Source organism: Gossypium arboreum, chromosome 7 (genome assembly GCF_025698485.1).
Source record: "Gossypium arboreum isolate Shixiya-1 chromosome 7, ASM2569848v2, whole genome shotgun sequence".
NCBI classification, from domain to species: domain Eukaryota; kingdom Viridiplantae; phylum Streptophyta; class Magnoliopsida; order Malvales; family Malvaceae; genus Gossypium; species Gossypium arboreum.
The window spans coordinates 81742704-81769929 of record NC_069076.1 but is presented as its reverse complement, the minus strand read 5'-3'; the positions used below and the strand labels follow the sequence as shown (position 1 = coordinate 81769929).

Genomic DNA, 27226 nt, shown 5'->3' with positions numbered 1-27226 from the left:
CTACTCGGGTATCTATCAATATTTTAAATAATTTAACGGGCAAAATCCTAATATTAGAAAATAAATGAATTCAAAGTGAATAGTTACCTGTATATACATAAAGTGCATGAAATTTTGATCTGGATGAGCTCATACATGATTCTTGATATTCATGTGAAATAAATGACTAACATGTTTGATGAAGTGTGTATAGGCTATTAGCCAAATTACTTAGATGCATTTTGTATGTTTATTTTAATGAAAATGAATGGTAAGTTAATTTTCTATTATACGAACTTACTAAGCATTAAATGCTTACTCTGTTTTATTTCTTTTATTTTATAGTAACTCGGAAACTCGTAAAGGTTGAAAGTTGGTCGGAGCTACATTACACTATCCTTCAACTAATTTGGTATATGTAGCAAACTAAATTTTTTGGTTATAATGGCATGTATAGGTTGAATTTAAGCCATTATGGCATATATATGTATTGGTTGTAACTAGCTATTAAAATAGCTTATGATAAATATGTTATGGTAAGTATATAAAAGTCTAAATATACATATGGTTAATGTGTGTTTGAAATGAATAAGTGATGGAAATCATTTTGATATATATTGATGAATGGTTAAAATGATATAGTTAGTATAAAGATGTTTTATAAGTATAAGGTTAACTTGATAAAAATAAAGACTTGGTCATATGTATTGATATGTCCTGTATGATACTTGGTATTGGCTTGATTTGGTAGTATTGAATTGGCTTGTGAATATATTAAAGTGTTGATGTAAGTGAAATACAAATTAGGTGAGAAATAAAGTTTGAAAATAGCCTTATTTTGTCCACACAAGCAGAAACACGAGCGTATGTCTCAGCTGTGCATGAAATACAACATAATACATGGACGTGCGGTTTGGCCGTGTGTCCCCTACATCTTTAAAAATTCAAAACAAAATGCTTAAAAATTTTCACACGGTTTAACACACGAGCGCATGACTTGGCCGTGTGACCCTTACACTTAATTAATGCAAATCAACGACTTAGCACACGGCTGTGTAGTTTGACCGTGTGACCCAAGTCAAAAAGTTACACAGGTATAGACATGGACTGGAATACGACCGTATTTTCTACTTCAAATGCCAACACAGCCTGAAACACGGGCGTGTCTCTTGACCGTGTGTGACGCACAGCCTGGCCACACGGGCGTGTGTCCCTTGCACCTAGTAAAAGTTTTAAAATTTTACAAAAAAAATTCTTTGAACACCTATATTAATCCCGACTTATTTCTATTGCATGTTTTGAGACTCGAGAACTCATATAAGAGACAATATGATTGATTATGATTGAATTCTAATATGAATGAGAAATGATATGAAATGTTTGTACTTGATCTATAAACTCTGATAATGCTCCGTAACCCTATTCCAGCGACGAATATAGTTTGGGTATTACATTGCAAATTGGAAAATATACAACAATTATATCCCTAGGTTTGAAATTCTATACTACAAAAGAGTCAGTAATTCAACGTTGTGTCCGAGACACAGGGAGGGAACAGAGGCTTTGAAACATGTGATTAGGGATTATCCTGCAATAAAGGAAATCTGATCAGAACTACGGTTTGGGATGCTGGGGGAAGCACTAAATGAGAATTTACAAACATGGATGATGAATCAACTTACTAGAATGACAACCTAGCAAAAACAACTCATTTTTGGTGCCATATGGGTGATTTGGATGGGACAGAACAGAGTTTTGCATGAAAACATACAACAGTCAGCAACAGAAACAATACGATTTATTAGAAAGTTTATAAAAAAATAGTCGTTAGTACAAAATAACATACTAGGGTAGAAAAGTGACAGCGAATGTTGGAAACCACCGGACCATAGTATTACCAAAATAAACTTCGATGGGGCCTATAATAAATAATGGAAAAGATCATGAACGAGCCTAATTTGTAGAAACTCAAAAGGTGAAAATTTGGGCGTCAAAATGACAGTTAATGAGCGAGTACCTACAGCATTCGCGGCGGAGGCGCTAGCCCTTTTGCAGGCAATACAGAGGGGATTAGATCTAGGACTCCAACAAGTAGTCATCGAAGGAGATGCACTCAGTGTTGTGTTCATACATACAAGATATACAAATACTAAGCAGAAGATTTAAAGAGTGTCAGTTTCAGAAAATCTCTAGATCTGGTATTGGAGTTGCACATGAACTTACAAGAGTAATTGTGGAGAGTCTAAGGAACACTGACCTAGAGAATCGATTATCGAGGAAGGCGCTACTGGCACTGGAGGAAGATGAGAGGACCCTGGTAACAACTGAAAGAGAAGAAAGGCCTGAAAGGCATGGAGACGAAGAAATGGGACGCCAAGGAGCAATCGGAGAAAATATTTGCTGAAAGAATGGTTGCTGAAAAGGTATGATGAAAAACAGGGCATGTGAAAAGACAGAAGAGAGGAACTCGAAAGGGATACTAAAAAAGGAAGAGGTAGTCAATGAAATTGTCTTGGGAACTGATACCGGGTAATCAAGTATCTGGAAAATGGCGGAGGCTACCTCAGGTAAGATGCTAGGCATTGCGGGTAACGAAATGAGGCCTGGTGGATTTAAGTGATTTTTAGTTATTGGGTTAGGTTAGGATTGATTTTTCTTAGGAGTAGTAGATCCAATTTTTGTAGGCTTAGTTTATTTCTTTTCTTTGTACAAAACTTCTAACTAGGCCCCATTTTTTAATACAAAGTCCTAGATTCTATTAAAAAAAAAAAGTCTCAAATTCTATTTTATTATTATTTTATCTCTTTCTTTTCTCTAATTCTGTCTTTGAATTATTCATTGTCACCGTCAACCATTGTCAGGGCTTCATGGAATTATTCTTTGATGAAACTAAAGAATGTTATCGCGTGAATGTATAATGTATGAATATGAATTAAAGAATTCGTTGAGTCAAATTACAGAATAATCATTCCCCCAGGATGAATTGACTACTCATACCAACCAAATGTACTGTAAATTTCAATGGCATTAATCACTAAATCTTGAGTGACCAAAACAAATACACAAAAAGTTATTTAAAAAAAAATCATTAATTTTTATTATTGAATTTTTTGCCAAAAGAAAATGGTTATGTTGGTGGTGTAGTGAGTATGACAGAAGACAGTACTTTATTGTTTTATCGTGAATGAAAATCAAGGCTAATAGAAGGTTTAGAATTGATAAGCAGTAAGCAGGAACTGTGAGAGTTATAGTTGTAATACAAGTATTTTAACCTCACATCTATGTATCTATATTCAGTGTAACCTTCCCAAATTCGGCTTTTTTTCTTTTGAAACAAATCAGAAAAACCAAGTGTAACCAAAATGGCATGCAAATCCAGCGCAAACTTTCTATACCAGTTCGAGCTTCTCCTTGTCAAGAAGCTGTAAAGCCTAGTTCAACATACATGTAACATGTTATAGATTCAAAGCATTCTATGACAAAAATTCAAGCATCCTAAATATGCATTGCCACTCCATCCTTTACCCACAAAATGCAAAATAGGTAACCAGAATAATGGACCTCCATCCCAACATCAGACAATGAATTTTGACCTACAAACTTATAGAACAGGAAATGACAAGACAGTAGATTGTGCTACATTGTCTGCAAAAAAAAATACGGTTCTAACATCCCAAAAAGGGATCTCAGAGCAACATCAACTACATAGTCCAATAAAATTTTGTAACTGCTACCAAGCTTGCACTTTTCCTAGTGTACAATGTCATATTCATAGGTAAACAAGCTTGGAATTTCAAATAAATCCCCAATACAGAGAGGTACACTCGCATGTTTTTCTAGAAAAAGAAATATAAAGAAAATGTGCAGGTTTCAATGCATTTATACGTCTTAATATATAAAAAAATATTATGGGGGAACTCGGTACCTAATTCAACTGCCGCATCATTCATCAACCTCCGCTCTAATCTCTCTTTGGAGCTCGTCTTTGTAGTCTTCGAAAGTACCAGGGAAAGTGTTCACCGTCCCATTATCTACCACCCAAATTTGACTCTTCTCTTCATCCTCGCAGACACGTGATATCAGCCTAGAGTCGTGACTTACGAGGACAACTCCACCAGTAAACTCATCCAATGCATCAGCCAGGGCATCTATGCTTTGCATATCCAAATGGTTTGTGGGCTCATCCAATAGCAATATATGAGGTTTTGACATGGAAATTGAAGTGAAAACAACTCGAGCTTTCTGGCCTCCAGATAATTTTGCAATTGGAGTGAGGTGATTATGGCTGGGAAGTCCAAATTTCCCCAACTTGGCCCGAACAGCCTCCTGCTTGCTGAGTCCCTCTTGATCTGGATGAAGACGAAGAAGATACTGCACAGGTGTCTCCTCCATTGTTAGTAGATCAACAAAGTGTTGAGAATACCTCCCAATCCTCAACTTCTGACTCCTTCGCACTTCACCCTCTGTTGGAACTAAATCACCAGCAATAAGGTTCAAGAGAGTAGATTTACCAGCTCCATTAGGCCCAACAATGGCAACCCGAGTTCCCATATCAATACCCAAATCAACATCTGAGAGCCTGAAATCCTCCCGATTAGGATAACTGAAGCTTACATTCATTATCTGCAAAAGAGGCGGTGTCAGTTCCGTAGGCTCGGGGAAGTGGAACTCCACACTGTAATCCCTCCACTTCTTCGGGGCCTCAGCTGGACGATCATCTTCATCGATCTTGCCCTTTCCCTTGTTCTTTGCTGCTTCTTTTGCTGCTGCAAACTTAGCTCGATCTTTTACCTTCTCCTGCTGAACTCGATTCCCCGATCTTTTAGCAGCTTTTACCTGCTTCTCATAAATTTCAAACTTCTTATTCATCTCTTTACGACGCTGCTCATACCCTGATTCAAAGTCATCAAAGCTTCCACGGTAGAACTGGAGCTTCATATCATGGAGATGAATAATTTCAGTGCAAACTGTATTGAGAAAATCTCGATCATGAGAAACAACCACCAATGTTTTTTTCCACCGATATAAATATTCCTCCAGCCAAAGTACAGCCCTAAGGTCAAGATGGTTAGTGGGCTCATCCAACAACAGAAGTGTTGGTTGTACAAAAAGTGCCCTGGCCAAAGATATCCTCATCCTCCATCCACCACTAAATGATCGTGTCGGACGACCTTGCATTGCTTTGGTGAAACCCAACCCAGCAAGAATCTTAGATGCCTGAGCTTCAGCAGCATCTGAACCCAAAATCTGCAACTTTTCATACAGTTCTGCGAGCCTTTCTCCTGCATCATCTCCATTGAGGTCATTTTCATCCTCTCCATTAGAAGCAGAAGAATTTTGCAAAGCTGCAACTTCTTCCCGTAGCCTAATTAACTCTTCATTCGCAGAAACAACAGCCTGAAGGGCAGTTCTATCATCACCAACCACTTCCTGTTCAACCAAGAGCACATCAATATTTTTTGGAATTGGAATCTTTCTCCAAGCAAGAAGCTTTAACAAGGTAGACTTCCCCATCCCATTTGGTCCAACCAAACCATATCTTTTACCGTGGGATATCTTAACGGAGGCATTCTTTAGAAGTTCTTTCCCACGAGCTGATACAGAGAAATTGTCTATGGTTATATCTTTGACATTAGCATCCGCATCATCCTCACCATCAAGGACAGAAGCCCGACTACCGATAACCACAGTGAAAGCATCATGATCATCTTTAAGGGCCTCTTGTTTTGCCAGCTCAGCAGCATGGGTAGCAAGCATTTCCTTTTTCTCACGCTTCTTCAATTCCTTTTCACTTATGGAGGTATCAAGTGGCTTCAAGCTCTGCCTTTCTTGTCTGTTAGACTGAGTTTGTTCTTCCCCGGAGGGGTACTCATCCTCCTCCTCATCTGATGGTGGGAGATCAATCCCATCAGTGTAAGATGAAACCTTTGGACCCTTTGCCTTGGGTTTAATAGAAGTAGCCTTCTTTTGTTTCTCGGGTTTCTGGTCCATGCTAGCAAGCATAGCTGAAACAGAAAGTTTCTCTTTCTTCACATCTTTGCCGCCACCCTTAACTTTTGCGGCAGCACCACTCTCCTCTTGCTTTTTCTTTCCCATTGCAATAAACTCTGCTCAAATAAAATGAATTAAAAAAAAACCATTTAAACTCCATTAGTTGCTTTGTTGTTGTTTTAACACATCTTATTGGCTTTTTGTGCCTCAGAAGTTGGTGAAAAGGAAAAGCAATTAATAACAAATGAAATCATATTAGATTAGAACTGAATAAAAAAGTTTATATGCATATGAATCCAGCATCATATCGTAATTTATTATTGTGGGGTTGCTATTTTCTTACTAGTATGACTTAGGATGCTTCAATAGAAGTAAAATGCCCAAAATTGGATTTTCATAATTCAAAAACTATGAACTAAATCCTGTCATTTATTATCGAGTTACTAAAGGAATCATAGGTCCTTCAAAACTTAATGAGTAATTTTTTTCTTTTATGTTCTAGAAGGTTGAATGAAAAAAATTTCTATAAAATATTTATTCCTATAATGTTTATAAATCAGATTTGAATCATTCAAATTCTATAATCCTAATCTTCTTATTTACAATTGAGCTAATATAGAATCAGAGGTCCTTCAAAACTCTTGTTAATGGTAATCTTTATTTTTGTGCAGGTTAATTTTAAAAAATTCTTTAAAATCGTTATACTGGTAACTAGCATAAATAGTATTTTCTTTTCATCATTCAATGTCTATAATCTTGTCAATGAGGCCTTGGCTCAATGGCAAAATTAAGACCTTGGGAGCTTTGAGGTCTCAGGTTGGAGTTTCACTCTCTGATCAAATTTATTCTAGTTAGTTTGAATTGAGTATGTTGTTTTGTTATTTATTCAGTTCAGTGCTTGTAATGATTGATTCTATTGAGATTGTTGTACCTTGCTATAATTTAATCTTATTAATTTCTGTTAAGTTGCTATAAGAATCATAAGCCCTACATAACTTAAGGGTAATCTCCTTTTTTGGTTCCAGAAGGTTGATTAATAAGTATCTATAGGAAATCCTAAATCCTAATTAGCATCAACAATTTCAAAACATCCTCACTGATGCGAACGGATTAATTAAATTTTCTTGAAGAAGAACCACAAACAGGAAACGTACATCTAAAGGTTAAAATCAAAGTGCCAAATTATTAGATCGCACAATTAAGAAGGGGAAAGAAAAAGAACAATTACGGACTACAAAAAACTAATCTAAAATCAAAGTCAGCTTAGATTCAAACCTTTCAGAATTGATCATAGTTTAGGAAGTACTAGAAAAGATTATATCACATTGTCTCAAACTATAATATATTTTTTTCTGAGCAACCCAAACAAATTTTCAATCAACATAATTAAAAAAATGAATCGATTCAAGAATATCAATTAGAAATTTCGATTAACGCAGAAAATCTCATGCATAAACAAAACAAAATGTATATGAATGAATACAGAGAAAAAAATCACCTGAAATAAATATCTATTAGCTGAACCGAAGAAGGAAAACAGAAATTGAATCTTCAAAATCGAAAGTGATTAAATATCAAAAGAGATGCCAAGAGATGTTCGAAAATAATAGAATGAAAGCAGTGGGAAAAAATTGATCGATAATAGGGTTTCTCTGTAGGAGAAAGAGAATTTCTTTTCTTCTCTTTTCTTTTTTGCCCACTTAAATAAAATCGTAGCCGCCCTTTCGGTTTTCAGCCAAAAAATAAATGGTAAATGCATAAAAATAAAAAAGTAAATATTTGTATCGAACAGAAAATCTAAAAAGTGAGGCCCAAACTTGATTAGTTTAGTTGACAGTTAGGCCCAAATTTAAATTTCTCTCTTTTAGTACTTTTTGTTGTTCTTTTGAACTTTTTTTTTTCTAAAAAAACATGAACAAAAATACAACTTAAAAGAGATTCTAAGAGACACTAAAAGCTTTATCTTGCTGGATAGTCGTAACCACTATATTAGGAGGAACTTCAAATATTTGGAGGGAGGTCTGCTAAGAAAGACTGATCTTTGCCAATTGATCAGCAATTAAATTATATTCTCTAGAAATATACTTGATTTCCCACTGATCTTCAGAATGTAAAACTCGTTTAACTCTTCAAGCAAGGTAATGCCGGAATCCACATTTTCTTCCATATTCAAGGCCCTGACCACTTCTAGATAATCTGTCTAGATATTGACTCTTTTATACCCTTTATTTAATAAAATGAGGATGCCATCAAGAATACCCCAAAGTTCTGCTTCCAAAGGTGAACATTTGCCCAGATAAAGTGTGAACAAATTCTTGTTCTTCCAAATTCTCCAATTAATGTTTTGGAAGATGAACAAATTCCTGTTCTTCCAAATTCTACAAGCGATTAGTCCAAATAGGCACGACCAAGTAATTCCCTTATCTTGCATCTTAAGATGACAACAAAGATTAGTTGAAAACCAAATTTGAAAGAGATCAGAAAAGAACCTGACTTGCTTCTTTGGAGGAACTACAAGCTTTCAAACTTCTTTGGACGTCGAGCAATCTCGGAGCGCGTGCATAATGTCTTCAGTATCGTGACCACATTGTGGACACGCACTACTTTGCCCAATACCTCTCCTGGCTCGTTCAGAATTAGTAAAAAGTCTCTAATTGGCCATAATCCAAAGGAAAAGACGAACCTTCTGAGGACCTTAATATTTCCAAATGAGCTTCCAAATATCATCTTTAGGGCTCCAAAAATTTTTCATTAAGGCCCAATAAGCACTTCGAACGAAAAAGGATCCTGATCCGAAACGAGCCCAAATGATTCTATCCTCACCACCAGCCGAATAAGGATAAGGAATGCTTATAATACGTCTTATCATGTCATCAGGCAACCAAATGCAAAGCATGTCAACATTCCAAGAGTTGTTATAAAGCACCAAATCCTTCAGAGTACTATCCAAGTTAAGTCTATCATGAGCAGAAACATAGGAGAAAAGAGGCCCAACATTAGAGATCTAAGTATCTTTCCAGCCACGGATTGTAGAGTCATCTCTGACTGACCACATAAGATTCTCACACAAGAAGGGCTACACCTTAGAGAGAGATCGCCAAAAGTGAGAGTAATTACTTTTATGAACAGAAACAGGAAGCTGGCTTTTCCAACCATATTTTGAGCGAAGAACTCGAATCCATAAAGCAACCTTACGAGAGACAAGGTTAAACCCAATTTTCATAAGGAAAAAGTTATTTTGATCATGAAGATGCCTAAAACCCAATCTTCCACAAGCCTAGGCTGACAAATAGAGTCTCATCCAACCAAAGCTATTTTTGGTTGTCGAACTAAAACTCCCTAAATAAACTATCTAGCAATCCTTTCAATCTCATCATAGAATCCTTTTGGAACTAACAAGGACTGCATGAAGTAGTTAGGAATAGCAAGAAGAATTGATTGAGCGAGAGTGACCCGTCCTACAAAAGAAAGTTTTCTTACTTCCCAATTTTAAAGTTTGCTCCTCGCTTTATTGACCACAAAATTTAGAGTACACTTAGTAACCCGGTTATGGAGAAAAGGTACCCCCAAGTAACTCTCTAAATTAGAGACATTCTAAAACCCAAAGAGATGACTGATTTAATTACATATGCTAGGATCCACCCCTTTAGAGAAATACATGTTACTCTTTCTTGCACTAATCTTATGTCCAGAAAAAGCACAAAAACGTTTAAGGATTTCCTTTAGAACAAGGGCTTGATTCATCTCCGCCTTACCAAAAATGATAAGATCATCAATAAAGAAGAGATGAGATAAAGACGGTCCCAATCTGGATAACCGAATAGGATGCCACCTACCAGATGTGATCTCTGAACTAATCAAATGTCCTAACCATTCCATACAAAGGACAAACAAATAGGGCGATAGAGGACACCCCTGTCTAATCCCTCTTATCGACTTAAATAACTTAGATGGAACTCTATTCCATAGGATCTACATAGTAAATGAAGAAATAGCATCCATAATTACCTTATTGATTAACTCTGGGATCCTAGCAGCAATAAGGGAAGCATCTATGAAATCTCAACTAATCCTGTCATATGCTTTCTCCAGGTCTAACTTAGTGGACATCCAGTTCCTACCAGCTTTTTTTACTTCGCATTGAATGTATGACTTCCTGCGCAATGATGACATTATCTAAGATGCTCTAACCAGTAATAAACCCTGTTTGCTCTAGAGATATGAAATTCAGAAACACCACTTTAAATCTATTAGCGATCACCTTCATCACTAACTTATACATAACTGAGCAAAGACTAATTGGCAGAAATTGGCTAAAATCCTCCGAGAGATCCTTCTTTGGAATCAGCATGATAAGGATGTTATTAAGATCCTCTTCAATTCTATTACCAGTAAAGATTCCTTGAACCCACTCACAAATCGTCCCTTCCACTAAATCCCATTAACTTTGGAAGAAATACGCATGGAAACCATCACTACCTGGAGCTTTCAGCGAAGCCATGTCAAATAGGGGCTTTTTAATTTCAACATTTAACACCGACTTATTAAAAAAGTCAATATCTTACTCCTTAAGGCGAGGGAATATATTCAATGGGAGTTTAGACATGGGAGTAGGAATTTCACCATACAAATTTTCAAAAAACTTGGCGGCCTCATCACTGAGGATAAACTGATCCAAACACCACTCCCCATTGCTGATGCGTAAGGCCATGATGCTATTAAATTTCCTCCTTTAAAAAGTGCGACTATGGAAGAAACTGGTATTACGATCCCCAAACTGGAGCCAATCACACCTCACATTCTGCTTCCATAACAGCTCATCATGATTAAGCACACTTTCCAATTCATCATAAACCTCCATATCCAAATTAACTAATCTCTTAGAAGTCGACTGATCCATAGCCTTTTGGATACTCCCAAGCGATATCAAAAGTTGTCTTTTTCTCATTCCTATAAAGCCATAGACGGACTTGTTCCAATCTTTAACATGTGAGGTAAATTCAGATAAAGATTCAACCATATTACCTGAAAATCTCCACTTTTTAACAATCAGTTCTTTAAAATTCGCGTGCTTCGTCCATCCTGCAAGGAAACGAAACGGTCTCCCTCTCAAGACATTGAGCTCAGGATTAGTTTTTAAAAGAATGGGTCTATGATCTGATTTAATGCATGAAAGATGATAAACAAGAGCCTGTGAAAAAGTAGAAATCCAAGCATCATTAACTAGGGCTCGATCTAATCGCTCTTGCGTATTACCTCTTTTCTAGGTAAAGGATGGTCCTATAAATCCAAGATTCTGCAAATTACACGAGTCAAAAAAATTACCAAATAAGTTACATCTCTTACCAATGGAGCGATCGCTTTTTTATCCTTATCAGATAGTATGGCATTAAAATCACCCAAAATCAACCATGGCAAAGGGTCCTGAGGCAAAACGTCCAATAAATTAGACCAGAGAGTTTTCCTCTTAATTTTGTTAAGATTACCATACACAACAAAGATACAAAAATAATTATAAAAATTATTGCCCTGAATGCGTAAAAGTATAAACTAGGGATGGTTATGAATAACATTAATGGAAATATAGTCCTTCCATCCAACTCATATGCCACCTGAAAAACCAACAAACTCAATACGATGAGAGGAATCAAAATCCAATTTATCAATGATAGAATTAGTTTTTTTACCACTGACTCTTAGTTCCAAAAGACACACAATATTCGGTTTATGCTCTAAATTATACTTAGGAAAAGCACGGAGAAATTTACTACTCACATAGCCTTAGCAATTCCAAGAAAATAATGAAAGATTAGAATCCATAAAAAATAGAAAAAAATAGAAAAAAAAAACCTCAATAAACCTATCAAACCAGAACAATACGAGTCAAAATTTTTTTTTTTACCATCACTAGTATCACCTGCACCAGGGTCAGCACTCTGAAGGGTGGACACAGACTAAGCCAACCTAGACATAGAATCACTCAAAGGAATTTTAGAAGAATTTTTAATTTTAAGATTATTCATTTTCCCATGAGGGGTTTTATTAACTTTCCTAGTGGCTCGAAATCCCCCATCTTTGCCCCCCTATTATTTTCCCCTTATTCCGAATTTTGCTAACACTTGAATTTCGCAAAAATGCCTTTTCCAAATTAACATCATCACCTGATCCTTTTTCTTTAAAAGAAACAGTAGTATGCTTAATGAGACTAAAGCCATCAGGAGAATTAGCTACCCACACTTCCATCGATTTTAACACCGAAAAAGCAGGTTTGGATGTCAAAGCAGAATCTATATTTATATTCTCCCCCTGGTCAACAAAAATAGGATTAAGACACAAAAAATTAACAGAATTAAAATTAGAAATATGCATTTTATGTAAATCAAAGCTATCCAAAATATTAAAATCAGAACCAGATGTAGGCTTAAAAGAACTCCCTGGTTCGGTAGGAATAATATAATAGTCTGTTTTTAGTCAAATCAGAACAGTGGTTTCGGGATCACAAATACGAAGTCAAAATTATTATTTTATTAATATTTTAATGTCTACAGCATGATAATATGATTGTGTGAAATTTTAGTAAAGAACTTTTATTGTTTGGTTGGTTAATTCGGTAAAAAGGACTAAATCACGTAAAGTATAAAATGGAGTTCTATTAGCTAAAAGTATCTAATAGTTATATAACATTAAAGTTAAGGTCCTTATGTTTTAAATGGACCATTATTAAGGTAAGTGGACATTAATGGACATGAAATGGATGATATAAATGTTTTATTATTAAGGATAATTTGGTAATTTGTCAAATAAGGTTAATTAAATAAAACAAAACAAAAATGTATTCCATTGTTAGGGATTTTCAATCGACCAAGCTTTCATTGTCTATTAAGGTACGGTTTTTTCCCCTTTTTAATAATTTTTATGTTTTTGTGATCGTTGCAACTAGTACTAGCTAGCTCAGGGACTATTTTGCAAAACTGTTAAAGAATTTGAATGATACCATTGATGAATACATGTGCACTTTGAAGTTTTTTAATAGATTATGAATGATTTTTGATAGATATATAAGTTTTGTTAAGTGTTTTTTAGTGAAATTGTAAAATAGGGATTAAATTGAGAAATGTTGAAAATTTGAGGATAAAATATGAAATAAATGAAAAATATGGGCTGCTAGGGGCATGATAGTAATTTGGCTAAGCATGGATATTTTGAAATTTCATGAATTTGTGATTTTGTGTAATAAAGACTAAATTGTAAAACTGTGAAAGTTTAGGGGAAAATGTGTAAAATAGCCCTAATGTATATTTTGGATTGAATTGAATAAATAGATTATTAAATAAGTTAATTTTGAATATATTTAGATTAAGAAAAGCAGAGTTCAGATATAGATCGGGCGAAAACTAAAGTTATTGACTAATCAACTTATTTCGTCGTTTCCACATTCGAGGTAAGTTCGTATGTGATAAATTTAAATATAAACGTATTTCATATGCTTTGATATTGTATAAATTGTGAATACGAGACTGTGGATATAAATGATTGTGATTTGACGATGATTTGATATTCAAAATCCCGATTGAACCTCAGGAATAGTTTGGGATGCTAGTGACATGTCATTAGAGGATACATTGAGTTGGCTTTGGACCATGCTATAGCACTTCAGGTGCGAGTTATACCGATTTGGCTTTGTGCCATGCATATCGACTAATTTGGCTTTGGGCCATGATATCAGTACTTCGGAGATAAGTTACCTTGATTTGGATACAGGTCATGGTATAGGTACTTATCGTGTGAAACCTTTGAGTATCTGACTTCTATTCCGAATAGTTAACGGGTAAATGAAAGATGAGAATGTGTATGAGATTGATACGAGATAGTACAGGTATGTGCATAAACCATTTTAGCATTGAATCGAAGAAATGATGATGAAAGCATATACTTTTGTGAATGAGTATTTGAAAGGTTTGTTAGCTAATGTAAGCTACATATTGGTGTATTCAAATTATTGAATTATGTTTATATGGTTGCTTTAAGTTTATTTCATACGAGCTTACTAAGTTTTATAGCTTACATCATTTAATTTTTTATGTTTTATAGTGAATACAAAGCTAGCTCGAATTCGGGGACCGTCGGAGATCGCTTCACACTATCCACCTATCTTTTGGTACCTATGATCTTTGGTATTTAAGTATATAGCATGTATAGGTATTTAGAATCATTTTGAATATGGGTTGATAATGATTTTGGTTATAACTTGTTAATGAATTTGGCCACGTGAATTGGCATTGTAGATGTTTATGTTTGATTTGTAAATATAGCCACGAGATATGACTTAATTTGGTGAATTTGGTTATGTGCATATACGTGCATATATGTGCATATATGGTTGATATTTTGAGTTCATGGATAGATATGTGAATGGCTTATATTATGAGGCTTGTGGATATTGATATAGTAAATGTTAAATGGTTGATATTAGATTTGAATTGTGCTTATGAATTGGTGCAAAATGATGAATGTTTGGTAAAGGCTTAGTTAGTTGATTTGTATATGTGTTTTGGTATGTTCTGATTGAGTAAAACATAAGTTATAAGCATGTGGGTTGTTAGTATTGGAAATGGTATGAATTAGTCTTGATTGTGGCTAAATTAGATGTTCAGTTATGCTTTGAATTGGTGTCATTTGGGTTGTGTAGGTACATGCAAATTTAGGTGGCAAATTGGCTTGGCAAATAGCCTATTTTTGTCCACACGAGCGTGTGTCTCAGCCGTGTGTGACACACGGTCAAACACACGACCGTGTGTCCCCTGGTGTTAATTTTGAAATTAAGTCAGTATGGTCCACATGGCCTCACAAACGAGCGTGTGACTTGACCGTGTGGCATAAGTCAATATACCCTATAGGTTTGGCACGGCCTAGCACACGACCTGGCACACGGGCGTGTATGGTTAGTTTTAGGGCACACAGGATAGCCAAATGGGCGTGTGTGTTGGCCGTGTAACCTAAGTCAAAGAGTTACACGGAGTTGGACACAGGCTGGGACATGGCCATGTGCTCCCATTCCGAATGTCTGCACGGCCTGTGATACAGGCGTGTTTGGTGGCCGTGTGAGACACACAGATGTGTGTCCCCCGTTTTTAAAAAAAAATTATAAGTTTCGTGAAAGTTTCTTGAGCTATCGATTTAGTCCCGAACCACTCTCAAAGTATGTTTAAGGCCTCTAAGGCTCGTTATGGGGACATTATGCTTGAGTTTGATTAATGTTTGCATGAAATGTGAATAATTGAATGTTTAAATGTATTGTAAGTCCAGTAATACTCTACAACCCTATTTCGGTATGGAATATGAGTGTGGGATGTTGCAAATAAAGCCTGATTCTGTGCAGTTTGGGCCCGCTACATTAATGTCCTGAACATATTAGAGTTGATAGGGTCGACTATCCATTTACCAAAAGACGGATCTTCAGCTCCAATATCCGAAACCTCCTCGTCAGATGTCTGGGTCAACCATATGTAAATTAAAAGGCCCAGCACTCAAATTAGCTCCCCCCAACTGCATATTCATATTAAAATTAGTGCTGTCCCGAGATTTATGACTCTGTTTTCCAACAAAATCTCTAGCCTTCAATCTTCTCTGAAAATCAACCAACTTTCCCTCATCTCCCTTATTCTGCTCCTTTTCAAAATCTACCAAACCTTCCATATTAGCCAAAACACCAAATCAGGAACCCGATTTGCCTTTCTCCTTAATATTTATTCTGATTGGAATATAATTCTGAGAATTTCGCTGATTTTCCTTTCGACCACCATTCATGGCCCGTAAGTTGCGGTTTTTCCTCATTTCCCCGTCTTCGTCGGAGTAGCATTCACCTGGTCCTACTCCGAGCTAGAATCCGATTGTATCGAAGCACATAATTCCTTGATATGATCGTACTTCCTGTAGGAAAAACAAATGGTCGGCAGCACTTCATATTCGACTCTCTAGTTTCTGCCATTCATGAGAACTTGAGCAATCAAAGGTTTATCCAAGTTGATATAGACAGCCATCCTGGCGAACCGACCTCTAATCCTACTATCAGTATTAAAATCTATCTGAACTACTTTTGTAATGGTACATCCAATTTCTTCAATAATTTTCTTCTTATATAAAAAACCTGGAAGACCTAGTAACCTTATCCATGTCAACACCTTGATTGGGTAAGGTTGTGAGGGACTGAAATCTTTTGTCTAGGGTTGAACTGTCAAGTATTGACCATAAATCAACCAAGGACCCTGTAACAATACCTTAGTATAGTCGTCAATAGATTGAAATTTAGCCAAACAATAGCCATTCTCAATGTCCATGAGATGGAAAGGCTTGGTAGGATTCCAAAGGCTGCTCATTTGATTATTAAAGGCCTCATACCCAATGTTTCTTTTAAGTAATTTTAAGACTATCGTGAGTTCCATTTCTTTGAATAGGATTTTTTGAATCCTTTCAGAGAAATCAATGGTAGGAATACCATTGACGATAGATATGTGGATGTTTCCTTCTAAAAACTCAAGAACTTCATCAGCGACGGCACTAGGAGAACCCAACTTTTCATTATCAATCACTCCAGGATTGATCCCCAGAAGTTTGTCCTTCCAGGATATCTTTGGACTCGATCCAGAATCAACCATCATATTAGTATCTTTCTCACTAATTCCTTCTTTGAAACGAACTTTCATTAAATTTTGTCATTTAAATTCTGCCATTAGTCTATGTACTTTGTGAGAGTTGTGGATTTAATCTCTATATTTAAATTTTGTCATTTTTAGTTCATTTATTTTTAAAATTTTTAAATTAAAATATTTACCAAACGATAGCTATTAAATTCATTAAGTTCTACTAACTCCAAAATCTAATGCAAGAAATATATTAACATGTATAATGCCATGTCAACTTATTATTTTCACATATTACTCTTTAAAAATCCAATTAATGGATTAAAAATTGTCATTTGCATCAAGACCAAAATTTCAAAATTCAAAAAATATAAGGACTTAGAATGATCCAATTGAAGAATATAGATTAAATCTACAACTGTATGCATAGTACAAGACTAATAACTGAATTTAATCAAACGTATTTAATTGCTACTATTTGGGTCAAGATTGAAATTTCAAAATTCAAAAAAGTATAACGACTAAAATTAATCATTTGAAAAATTTAAAGAACTAAAATTGATCAAATTAAAGTATAGAGACTAAATACATAACTTTCACAAAGTATAAAAACTAATAACATAATTTAACCTTTTAAGATCCATCATTTTCTCTTTTTGGTAAGACCGAACCATTATAAAACTTAGGGTAAATTACACCAACAGTTACTTAACTTTGGGGTAGCTGAAAAAATAGTCATTCGTGTTTCAATTTAGTCATTCAACTTTTGAAAAATAACAAAACAGTCACTACTAACCATTTTCTGTTACGTCTGTAACAGAGTTACCATTTTCCATTACAAACTTAACAGAAATGCCATTTTCCATCCTTCTCCCATTTCCCCACCATCCATCATTCTATCACAAGTCCTTTTACATTTTTGCATACCTCTCCACCCTTGCCCTCTCCCGCTTTTCCCCTTATTCCTTCTTCACCATCATCCCCAAGGAAAATGAACCCCAAGAAGGCAGTAATATAAAACATGGCCACAAAGATACTTAAGGGCTTGAACATGGCTACAAAGATCGACTCTTTAAGTTATATGCACCATACCTGTACACTGAATGTTACCACATTTCCAAATAAAGCCTGAAACGGAATTGGTCCTAGTTACTAAGCTTCAATTTGCCAAAATGAAAAAGCTAACATTGGGATAGTCTACAGAAATGAGCTCGATAACAGGACTCAATATTCAAGCTTTTGGGTCTTTTTCAAAAATCAAAGTAACCAATACAGATTGAATGTTCCCAAAGAGGCAGTATAAGGAAACCAATGTTATCTCCAATGGATATCCTTTCAGAACTGCAATCTTCAAATTTATTAGGGAAAGTATCAGTTTGAAGTAGCCAAAACATTATGGATTATGAAATAGCATATTAAATTACCTGACCAATGATGTTTGCTGAAAATGGTCTTACAAAAAACCCAGTTTTATAACCCAATTTTTTCACCAATAAAGGAACTATTGAACTCTGTTTAGATTTAATTGCATACCCAGTAATGCTTAAGTAGAATATTTTTCATAAAAAAGATAAAGTAATTGGTGGCTGCTTTTTCCTATATATAAAGAAGTCTTAAAATAGAAATAAATATCATTAATTGCTCATCCATAGATCTAATTGATAGATAGATGAGAACCCTGTGAAGAACAAGCTGCTGGAAGCCAAAGTATTTGAGGATACGACAAGGAAAAAGTGGCTCATTCCTTTGGACATAGCAGCTTTACAGAGGGTGAAAGGGATGATGGTGAAGAAGTAATAAAGAGAAGAGGGGGAGGACAAATGTGGGAAGGTCTACAAAAAAGTAAAGAGGCTTGTAACACCCCAAACTCCGCCTGGACGTTATGGCCAAATCTGTCATGCCACATCAAAGTATTTTTCGAAAATTGATCTTTTAGGTAAAAATTCGTTACTGAATTTAAATCATTTTATTATTATCTAACAAAAGTTTCATCAAAACGTTTACCCTAATAACCATCAGTGTTATATTAAATTGATTTAAAAAAGCGAAAGCTTTTTAAGTCGATGAAGTTTAAAACCCGTGTTTTAGAAAACATTAATTGTTTTAAAAACTCGTCTTTACCTAGACTAGCAGTTTAAAAGTATATAATCCAAGCCCAATTAAAAATTAAAACCCACAAACAGCCTTATTACATAATTAAAAACCAAAAGTGTAATTTAAATTAAATTAAGTCAATTGCAAGACACAACAGTCATGTGGCTACCTCCAAGTCCCTCGCAGCACTAAATAGCCTAAGGCTGGGGGTTACATGTACAGTTAAAAAGAAAGGGTGAGTTTACGAAAATTCAGTGTGTAGCCCCTATCAGTCAAACAATAAACAGTGCATGTAGTAATGATCCGGCCCGAGCCTTATTCAAGAATAATGCAGATCGAGCCTTAGCCCTATATAAGAATAGTGTGGGCCTAAGCCCAACACAAGAATAATCTGATGTAATGCAATTATGCATCCCACCCAAATCCAGCCAACACACCACCATACCAACCAACACACCATGTAGGGATATAAATCGACCCACCCAGCCAGCACACCAATATCACAGCAAAACTGCCAGTAATAATATTGCAGCATAACTATCAGAAATAGTAAATGTGGTAAAGCCACCAGTATTAGTAATTGTGGCACAGCCACCAGTAATAGTGAATATGACATAGTCACCAATACAGTACTTCCTCCATATCAAAATTCCAACCCTATGTAGTATGTCATGTCATAAATATTACGTGTATGCAAAGTCATACTCAGTACAATCATATATGTGTAAATCATAAGTACATCAGTCATATGGAACCTGAGGGTTACTCGTCATTTTGCCATAAAGGGGCATCACAATAATTTTACCCTATAGGGGCATTACGGTCATTTTACCCTACAAGGGTATTACGATCATTTTACCTATTTTGGATTTTAGCTTAAATAACGACCTCTCTGAAGGTCTACAGTCGCTTCAAGCTACACAGATAACCTAAATGATCATAACGATGTGAATAGGCCCAAGTAGGCCCACACGCTCGTGTGGCCCATCTAGCCCAAATTTAGTTACGGCTATGTAACCTACATAGCCCATTCCAATATTTATCACTTACCGTGGATTTAATCTATGCGGGGCCCACGAGCCCATTGGGCACACACGGCCCATTTCGGCCCAATGTGGCCCATAACGGCCTAAGTCTACGGAAACGCTCGTGGTGGCCTTTACAGTCTATCACCCATGATTTGTGGGATCATTTTTCCCCATGAGGGATCGCACGCTCGTGAGGCCTCAAATACCGAAGTTTGGGCACTTCGACTTTTCGGCTCTTGCCAATTTATAGTAAGGAAGGGTGTGGTTACACACCTGTTTATGCAACCATTCCAAGTTCCTCAAGTGCCCAACCTACATTCAATTCCACATACAGTCAGTCTTTCATTTGTTAGTGTTCATAAACACTACATCCCCAAATCAGTACTCCCACTTACCTTGACCAAAAGTAGTGTGGCTAAATACACATAGATCGATGACTAAAATGATCACATGCTTCTCGTCGGATAACTGCATAAACCATAGATCTTATTAAATAGGACCGCTCATAGGTGTGGCCTAAATCCATGATCATCAACTCCAAAACAAAGTATCATATTACCTTTATAGAATAGTGAGGAAAAAGGTTTTGATCGCCTCCAAAATACTTGCACTCCACCACTTCTCGTGAGAACTCAGAAACCCAACGATCCACATAAGAAACCAACAATCGGTCGTCAAAGCACAAGGAGAAAGGGGATATTCGGTTTTAAGAAACAAAATAAGAGAAAACAAGCTGAACCAACAGAAGACAATACTACACATAACTTTTGTCAAGAACTCTTGTAGAAATTGAGTTAATCAACCCTCACCATAGAGCTCAGTAATAATCGACCAAGAATACCCAATAGCAGAGAAAACTAAAGAAAATAGAGAAAGATAGAGGTATAATCGGCTATTGAAGAAAAACTGAAAAGAAAGAATAGAATCGCGAGGAGGGAGAGAGAGCAGCCTAGAAAATCGACCAAGATGCAGTGGAAATAACAAGAGAGGGGAAAAGGAAGAAAATAGAGAACAGAAGGGGAGCAATCTCGATAGTGTTTGAGGGATGTATTCGGCCAGTATAGGAAGAGAAGGAAAATGTAAAGATTCGGCCAATCAGAGTAAAGAAGAGTGCAAAACTGAAACAAACTCACTGTAAAACACATTAAAATGAATAGCTAATTTCAGCTTTAGAGAGAAAAAATAATACCAAAGCAAGGAAAAACCGAAGCCAAGGTCTCCAGCAATAAATGGCTTCCAAAACACAAAAAAAAACCCCTGATAGCCGAATGTACGAATGCCCAAAGCCCCCATACAGCACAACTCTTCTCCCCAACCCAAATTCCTTGATTTTCTCCTAATATCTCTCCATGATTCTCTCCACAAATCACTCCAACATCCTATTCAAACTCTATTCAAACTCTCATGACCAATTCAATCACAGAGTCTCGACCAACTCCACCACCTACACCGCTCAAACAGTAAAATAATTACTCCATTTCAGAACCCAAGACTCGAACTCAAGTCCTCCAACAGAAGCAACACGCCACCTTGCCACTAGACCACATGCACTCTTGTGATATGAAACAAGCACTAGTATTTATAAGGCCTATACGACAGTGTCCAAATTCATTTAAGAGCAAAACTAAAAATTCTGCAAAAGCCAGGACTTGAACCCAGGCTTCTCAAACACTTCAAATCACACCCAAATCACTTAGCCAATAAAGTAAACATGAAATTTGCGTCATTTTCTTGCTTAACTAGAATATTTATGAGCAGACTCCTAACCGCTCCTATGCTCAAGGCCCAATACTTTTAGGCCCAATTTCGGGGCGTTACAAGGCTTATGGTAATGGAGGGATGGTGGGGAAGAGGGAGAGGGATGGAAAATGGCATTTCTGTTAAGTTTGTAACGGAAAATGGTAGCTTCATTACAAACGTAACGGAAAATGGATAGTGGTGACTATTTTTTTATTTTTTGGAAGTTGAATGACTGAATTAAAACCTGAGTGATTGTTTTGTCAACTACCCCAAAGTTGAGTGATTGTTATTGTAATTTACCCTAAAACTTAAATTATCTTATATGTAACACCAAATCACCTTGAATAATGTTCCAAATACTAGTAAGTGGACTATAAAATATGTATATTTGGCTCCATAGTGATACTGAAATTCGCACTAAAATTTTTTGCATAGTTTGATTCAATGGGAAGCCAAATTTTGTATTGGAGGGCCAAAGGTAAAAGTTAGTTTAAAAAAGTTAAAATGATTTTAACTATAAATATACCACTTAGTTAAAAGGGGGTCAAAGCCACTGTTGCCCCATCTAGCTACGCACCCGGTCTGATAAAAAAAAACATGAAATATAATCACCTTCTATTGCCTTTTGCACAACTCCTTGATGTTTTTTTTTCAAGAGTTAACCCATTTCATCATCTTTATCATTCTATATATGTACCATAACTTCACTTTTACGTTATTTACTCTAAAAGTCATATCGTTATATATTGAACATTACAAATTCATCCTCTTTTTATCTATCAGTGTTACACAATATCTTTTTTGTCAAATCCAATGACCAGTTCCAATTTCGCGTAAGGTAATTCTATATATTTGTGAAAATCATATTATTCTAAAGATCTTGAATTATTATTTATGCATTTTTATTTATTTTGGTTTACACAATATCATGATATTGAAAATTTATATGTGGCGTTATGAGTAAAATTAAAGAATTTGAAAAAATAATAGTATATATGAAAGTTATTGAAAAGTTAAATTTTTTAATCTTAAAATATATTAATTACAACTTAGGGTTATTCTAAAAATGGTATAACAATAAATGACTGATGATTGATGATTCTTGATATTATATTATATTATATGAAACTAGTATTGGTCCATTGCATTGTTCTAATAATAGTTTATATATTTTGTATTTAAAAGAAATTGAAAATGGACGAATAAAAAGAGAACTATAAAAGGAAAATAGTAGTCATGTTATATTAGAAATAAAGTTTTAAAGCTAGGGAAACAATAGCCATATTGCATTACATAATGTTTTATAGCCGTTGTTGACAAAAGTAGAAGAAACATTGAAAAGATATGGGTATTGTAGTTATTTACATATTCCATGCGACAAAGACTTCAAAAAGTAATTAGGAGTAAAGCTTTAGTTTGTTATGATGATTATGGAAATATGTTTAGATCCTTCACAGTTCAAACTTTGTTGTATATGCTTCTTCTAAGTATTCTTCTTGTATTTTGACAAAAAGTTGAAGACTTGGCAATGAAGATGTAGTCTAAGATTTCCTACATCCTCGGTTATTTTGAAATTTAAGCATGTTTAATTTTTTTAGTAGCCTTTCTTGAATGAATGAGTTATTGGAAAGTTTAAGATAAATGAATAGATACCAAAGTCCCTACTAATATTAAGATGGCATCATGTGTAAGCAATTTTGATGGTGATAAAGAAAATAAGACCAAGTGCAAGCAAATGGATGGAAAAAAGTGTGTGAAACTTGGAACAATAGGAGTTTTACCTTATTTGGATGTAACATTAGTATTTTGTTTAGATGTGTGCATTTTCTATTCAATATTATTTTCATCTTGCTCTTGAGTAACATTAGTGCTTTCTTTATATGTGTATATTTTCTATTTAGGATTCGCTTCATCTTGTTCTTTAGTTGTTGTGGGTGTAGGTAAAGGTTTTGTTTGGTCTTCTATCATTTTTATTGTAGGAACATTTTGTTTGTTGGCTTCTCTTTTGAGCTTTGTTTCATTGCAATCAAAGAGTTTGTAATCAAAGGTACGATATTCTCTACCTTGCTAAAAATGCTTCTCTCTCATTCCTAAATGCTTTTTACAGTGACATGGAAATTGAACAAAAAAAAAACCTAAAGCTCCTAAAAAGATCCTAACAATGATGGAAATGTCATCTCTAGAACTAAAATTGTCATCGGTTCATTGTTAATACATTCTAAAGTGACAAGGTAACTATAGCAACATGAAATTGTTACCTAGGGTGATAGGAATTCATATTGATAAATATTTAAGTCCCCTAAAAGGTAACTGCAACAACAAAAAAAATTCTAGTTAAAAGTAGAAATTTGTTGCTATAAATATTATCTATATTGATGTGCCATTAGCCTGATCTAAAGACTATTGTAGTGACAAATTTTAAGTAAAAAAGGTTCATACACTAATGCTAAAATTTAGTAGACAAAAAAGTAACAATTATAATTTAAGAACATATGAATTCTACTTTGTGAAAATAAAATAAAATAAAATAAAGAACACACAAATTTTTACGTGGAAACCCTTTCGGGAAAAAAACCACGGGCAGAGGAGAAGAAAATTCACTATGTCGAATTCGAATAATTACAAGAGGAATAGACTATGTCTATTTATAGGCTTGTAAAGCCATATTCTGGTAAGACTGAAATACCTTATTCTAATTAATATCAAATAGATGGAATTTAATAAGGTTTAAAAAACCTTATTCTAAAATAAAATAAAAGAAGTTTAATTCTATATGGATTCTTCTTTTATTTTATTTTATCTCTGTATTTTATTTAAATAAGGATTCGGGTCACTTAATTCTAACAATCTCCACCTTGACACGAATTCTCAATGAACAAGTTCTTCATTGCGAACTCTCAACGAACAAGTTCTCCACCTCTTCCATAAAACCCCTTAAGGGTTTAACTTCAACAATGAACACCAACCAAGTCTAAGCAATGCTCAAACTTGCTTATAGGAAGTGACTTAGTCATCATATCTGCAGGATTTTCATGAGTGCTAATTTTGCTCACAACAATATCACCACAAGAAATAATATCACGAACAAAATGATACCGAACATCAATATGTTTTGTTCTCTCATGAAACATTTGATCTTTTGTAAGAAAGATGGCACTCTGACTGTCACAAAATATTGTGCTGATTTGAAGGTCTTCATTGAGTTCACTAAAGAGTCACTTCAACCAAATAGCTTCTTTACAAGCCTCAGTAATCGCCATGTACTTAGCTTCAGTGGTAGAAAAACGACTGTAGATTGCAAAGTAGCTTTCCAACTGATTGCACAACCTCCAATTGTAAAGACATAACCTGTGAGAGATCTTCTTCTATCAAGGTCTCCAGCAAAATCAGCATCACCATACCCAATAACTCCATCTCTAGTTCTTCCAAACTATATGCAAACATCAGTAGTACCTCATAAGTATCTTAAAATCCACTGAACTGCTTTCCAATGTTCTTTACTGGGATTCACCATGTATCTGCTAATTGCACTGACTGCATATGATAAATCTGGACGTGAACAAACCAAAGCATACATGAGAGATCCCACTGCACTAGAGTATGGAACATGTGACATGTACTCAATCTCATTATCTGATTATGGAGACAAAACCGATGAAAGTTTGAAATGGGCTGCTAAAGGAGTACTAACAGGCTTAGCACTCTACATATTGAACCTGCAAAGAACTTACTTAATGTACCCCTTCTGACTTAGGTACAATTTACTTACTTTTCTATCTCTGAGAATCTCCATTCCAAGTATCTTCTTTGCTGGTCCTAAATCTTTCATCTCAAATTCTTTACTTAGTTGGGCTTTGACCTTTGTTATCTCTCCTTTATCTTTTGCTGGTATCAACATGTCATCAACATAAAAAAGTAGATACACAAAAGAACCATCACTGTTTTTCTTAAAGAAAACACAACTGTCAAAACTACTTCTTTTGAAATCATGAGAAGTCATGAAGGAATCAAACCTTTTGTACCACTGTCTTGGTGTCTGTTTCAAACCGTAAAAGGGACTTTTTCAGCAAGCAAACATAGTCCTCTTTTTCTGAGACTATAAAACCCTCTGGTTGTTGCATGTAAATATCCTCCTCAAGTTCTCCAAGCAGAAATGCAGTTTTTACATCTAACTGCTCAAGCTCCAAATCATGCATGACCACAATACCAAGCAAAGCTCGAATCGAACTATGCTTAACAACTGGGGAAAACACATCTGTGAAGTCCACTCTTGGAATTTGACTGTAACCCTTTGCAACAAGCATTACTTTATATCTGGATTCTTCAACTCCTGAAGTCCCTTCTTTTTTTTTTAAATACCCATTTACAACGAACAACCTTTTTACCTTTAGGAAGTTTCATAAGATCCCATGTTCTGTTTTTGTGGAGTGATTCCATCTCCTCTTGCATAGCAACATCCTATTTTCTGAGTCTTCACAGCTAACTGCCTCAGAATAATTAGATGGCTCTTGATTCGCATCTATATCTTTAGCCACATTTAAAGCATAATCAACTAGATCAGCCTTGACATACTTCTTTGGAGGTTTAATTTCTCTTCTAGTTCTATTTTTTGCGATAGAGTATTGTGGTGAAGAAGTAACTCTATTCTCAATTTTTATACTAGCTTGAAGAGTTGAATCTATATTAATCTGATGCTCTACCTACTTTTGATTTTCTTTATTGGAAGAGTATTTAGTAAAGAGAGATCAACATTTTTAGCAAGGTAGCCAGTATCGTACTGGTGGGTGTACTATTTTGTCTTGGTATTGGTACATACCGGTACCAACATGTGGTATATTGTTTTGTGTTTATCGATGTTTTTAAATATTTTTGCGTATATATATTTATAGCCTAACTTTTAATTTCTTGATCTATTATATATAGACATATTTATAGTCTAATTTTAGTTTCTTAATATATTATACATGCATATTATATATTTTTTCGTATATAAAATTATCATATAAAATATAAGAAAAATAACAAAGAGTGATAAAAAACTATGCTTGCCATGTTAAATCTCTTTTTGTGACAAGTAATACGTAAACTTTTATATATTATAAATATGAAAAATATACTTGTCAAAAATAAAACCTATTAGTAATAATGATATAAAGATGAAAAAATTATTTTAATAATAATTTGTCACCAAATGAGAATTTATTTTATTAAGGTGTCACAAGAACATTTCTCACCAAATATTTTTAGATGTAAATTTTTGCCAAACATATAGTGACATAAACCTACGACGCTTTTTTAAAATTTTCATATAAGATGCATCATCAATTATTAAACATGATTATTGTATGTTTTTGTTACGTTTTAGTATATTCTATGACATTATTTTAAGTGTCACATAGAAAATTTTTCACTAATTGATAAATTTGTTGTAGTCTAATATTAATTAATTTTAATATGATAACATTAAAAGTTAGGGTAAATTTCACTAACAGTCACTCAACTTTGGAGTAGTTGACAAAACAGTCACTTAGACTTCAATTCAATCACTCAACTTTCGAAAAATAATAAAACAGTCACCACTAACTATTTTTTTGTTACATCGGTAACGGAGCTGCCATTTTTCGTTATAGACTTAACAAAAATGCCATTTTCCATCCCTCTCCCATCCTTCTCCCTCTTCCTCACCATTCCACCCCCTATCACAAGCTCCTTTACTTTTTTGCAAACCTCCCTACCCTTGCCCTCTTTCCCTCT

At 34.9% G+C, this 27226-nt stretch overlaps 3 protein-coding genes across 12 annotated transcripts in view; all 3 read right to left on the bottom strand.

Moving 5' to 3' along the window:
• Positions 1 to 27226, bottom strand: part of LOC108454161 (dihydropyrimidinase) — a 107689-nt gene that overhangs the window by 22036 nt on the left and 58427 nt on the right. The window contains exon 1 of one of the 6 annotated variants that reach the window (XM_053030679.1): positions 15093 to 15102. The exons of 4 other annotated variants lie outside the window; for them this stretch is intronic. The gene's annotated coding sequence lies outside the window, so the exon portion shown is untranslated. Of the gene's footprint in view, positions 1 to 12048; positions 12060 to 15092; positions 15103 to 27226 lie in introns of those variants that run through there. One more of the 6 variants, XM_017752513.2, reaches the window with a different exon arrangement.
• Positions 1347 to 2707, bottom strand: LOC108452575 (uncharacterized). 5 transcript variants are annotated; one of them, XM_017750389.2, is made up of 4 exons: positions 2237 to 2707; positions 2001 to 2128; positions 1826 to 1898; positions 1347 to 1567 (listed from the first exon to the last, which is right to left on the bottom strand). In XM_017750389.2, exons 1-4 carry the CDS (start codon positions 2421 to 2423, stop codon positions 1563 to 1565), a joined length of 393 nt encoding a protein of 130 aa, XP_017605878.1. In that variant the 5' UTR covers positions 2424 to 2707; the 3' UTR covers positions 1347 to 1562. The 5 variants fall into 5 exon arrangements, with proteins under 5 accessions (XP_017605878.1, XP_017605870.1, XP_052886644.1 ...); XM_017750381.2 differs by having other exon boundaries at positions 1997 to 2128; positions 2237 to 2706; XM_053030684.1 differs by lacking the exon at positions 1826 to 1898 and having other exon boundaries at positions 1997 to 2128; positions 2237 to 2699.
• Positions 3581 to 7716, bottom strand: LOC108452564 (ABC transporter F family member 4-like). The gene is made up of 2 exons (XM_017750363.2): positions 7469 to 7716; positions 3581 to 6086 (listed from the first exon to the last, which is right to left on the bottom strand). Exon 2 carries the CDS (start codon positions 6073 to 6075, stop codon positions 3922 to 3924), a length of 2154 nt encoding a protein of 717 aa, XP_017605852.1. The 5' UTR covers positions 6076 to 6086; positions 7469 to 7716; the 3' UTR covers positions 3581 to 3921.

Bases quoted from the DNA above. Each gene is read 5' to 3' on its own strand.
- LOC108452564 (XM_017750363.2), bottom strand. From the start codon at position 6,075: ATGGGAAAGAAAAAGCAAGAGGAGAGTGGTGCTGCCGCAAAAGTTAAG.
- LOC108452575 (XM_017750389.2), bottom strand. From the start codon at position 2,423: ATGCCCTGTTTTTCATCATACCTTTTCAGCAACCATTCTTTCAGCAAA. The intron at 2,129-2,236 runs GTCAGTGTTCCT...TCTTCTGCTTAG, and splicing joins CTCGATAATCGATTCTCTAG to TATTTGTATATCTTGTATGT. The intron at 1,899-2,000 runs GTAGGTACTCGC...TATTTATTATAG, and splicing joins GCGCCTCCGCCGCGAATGCT to GCCCCATCGAAGTTTATTTT.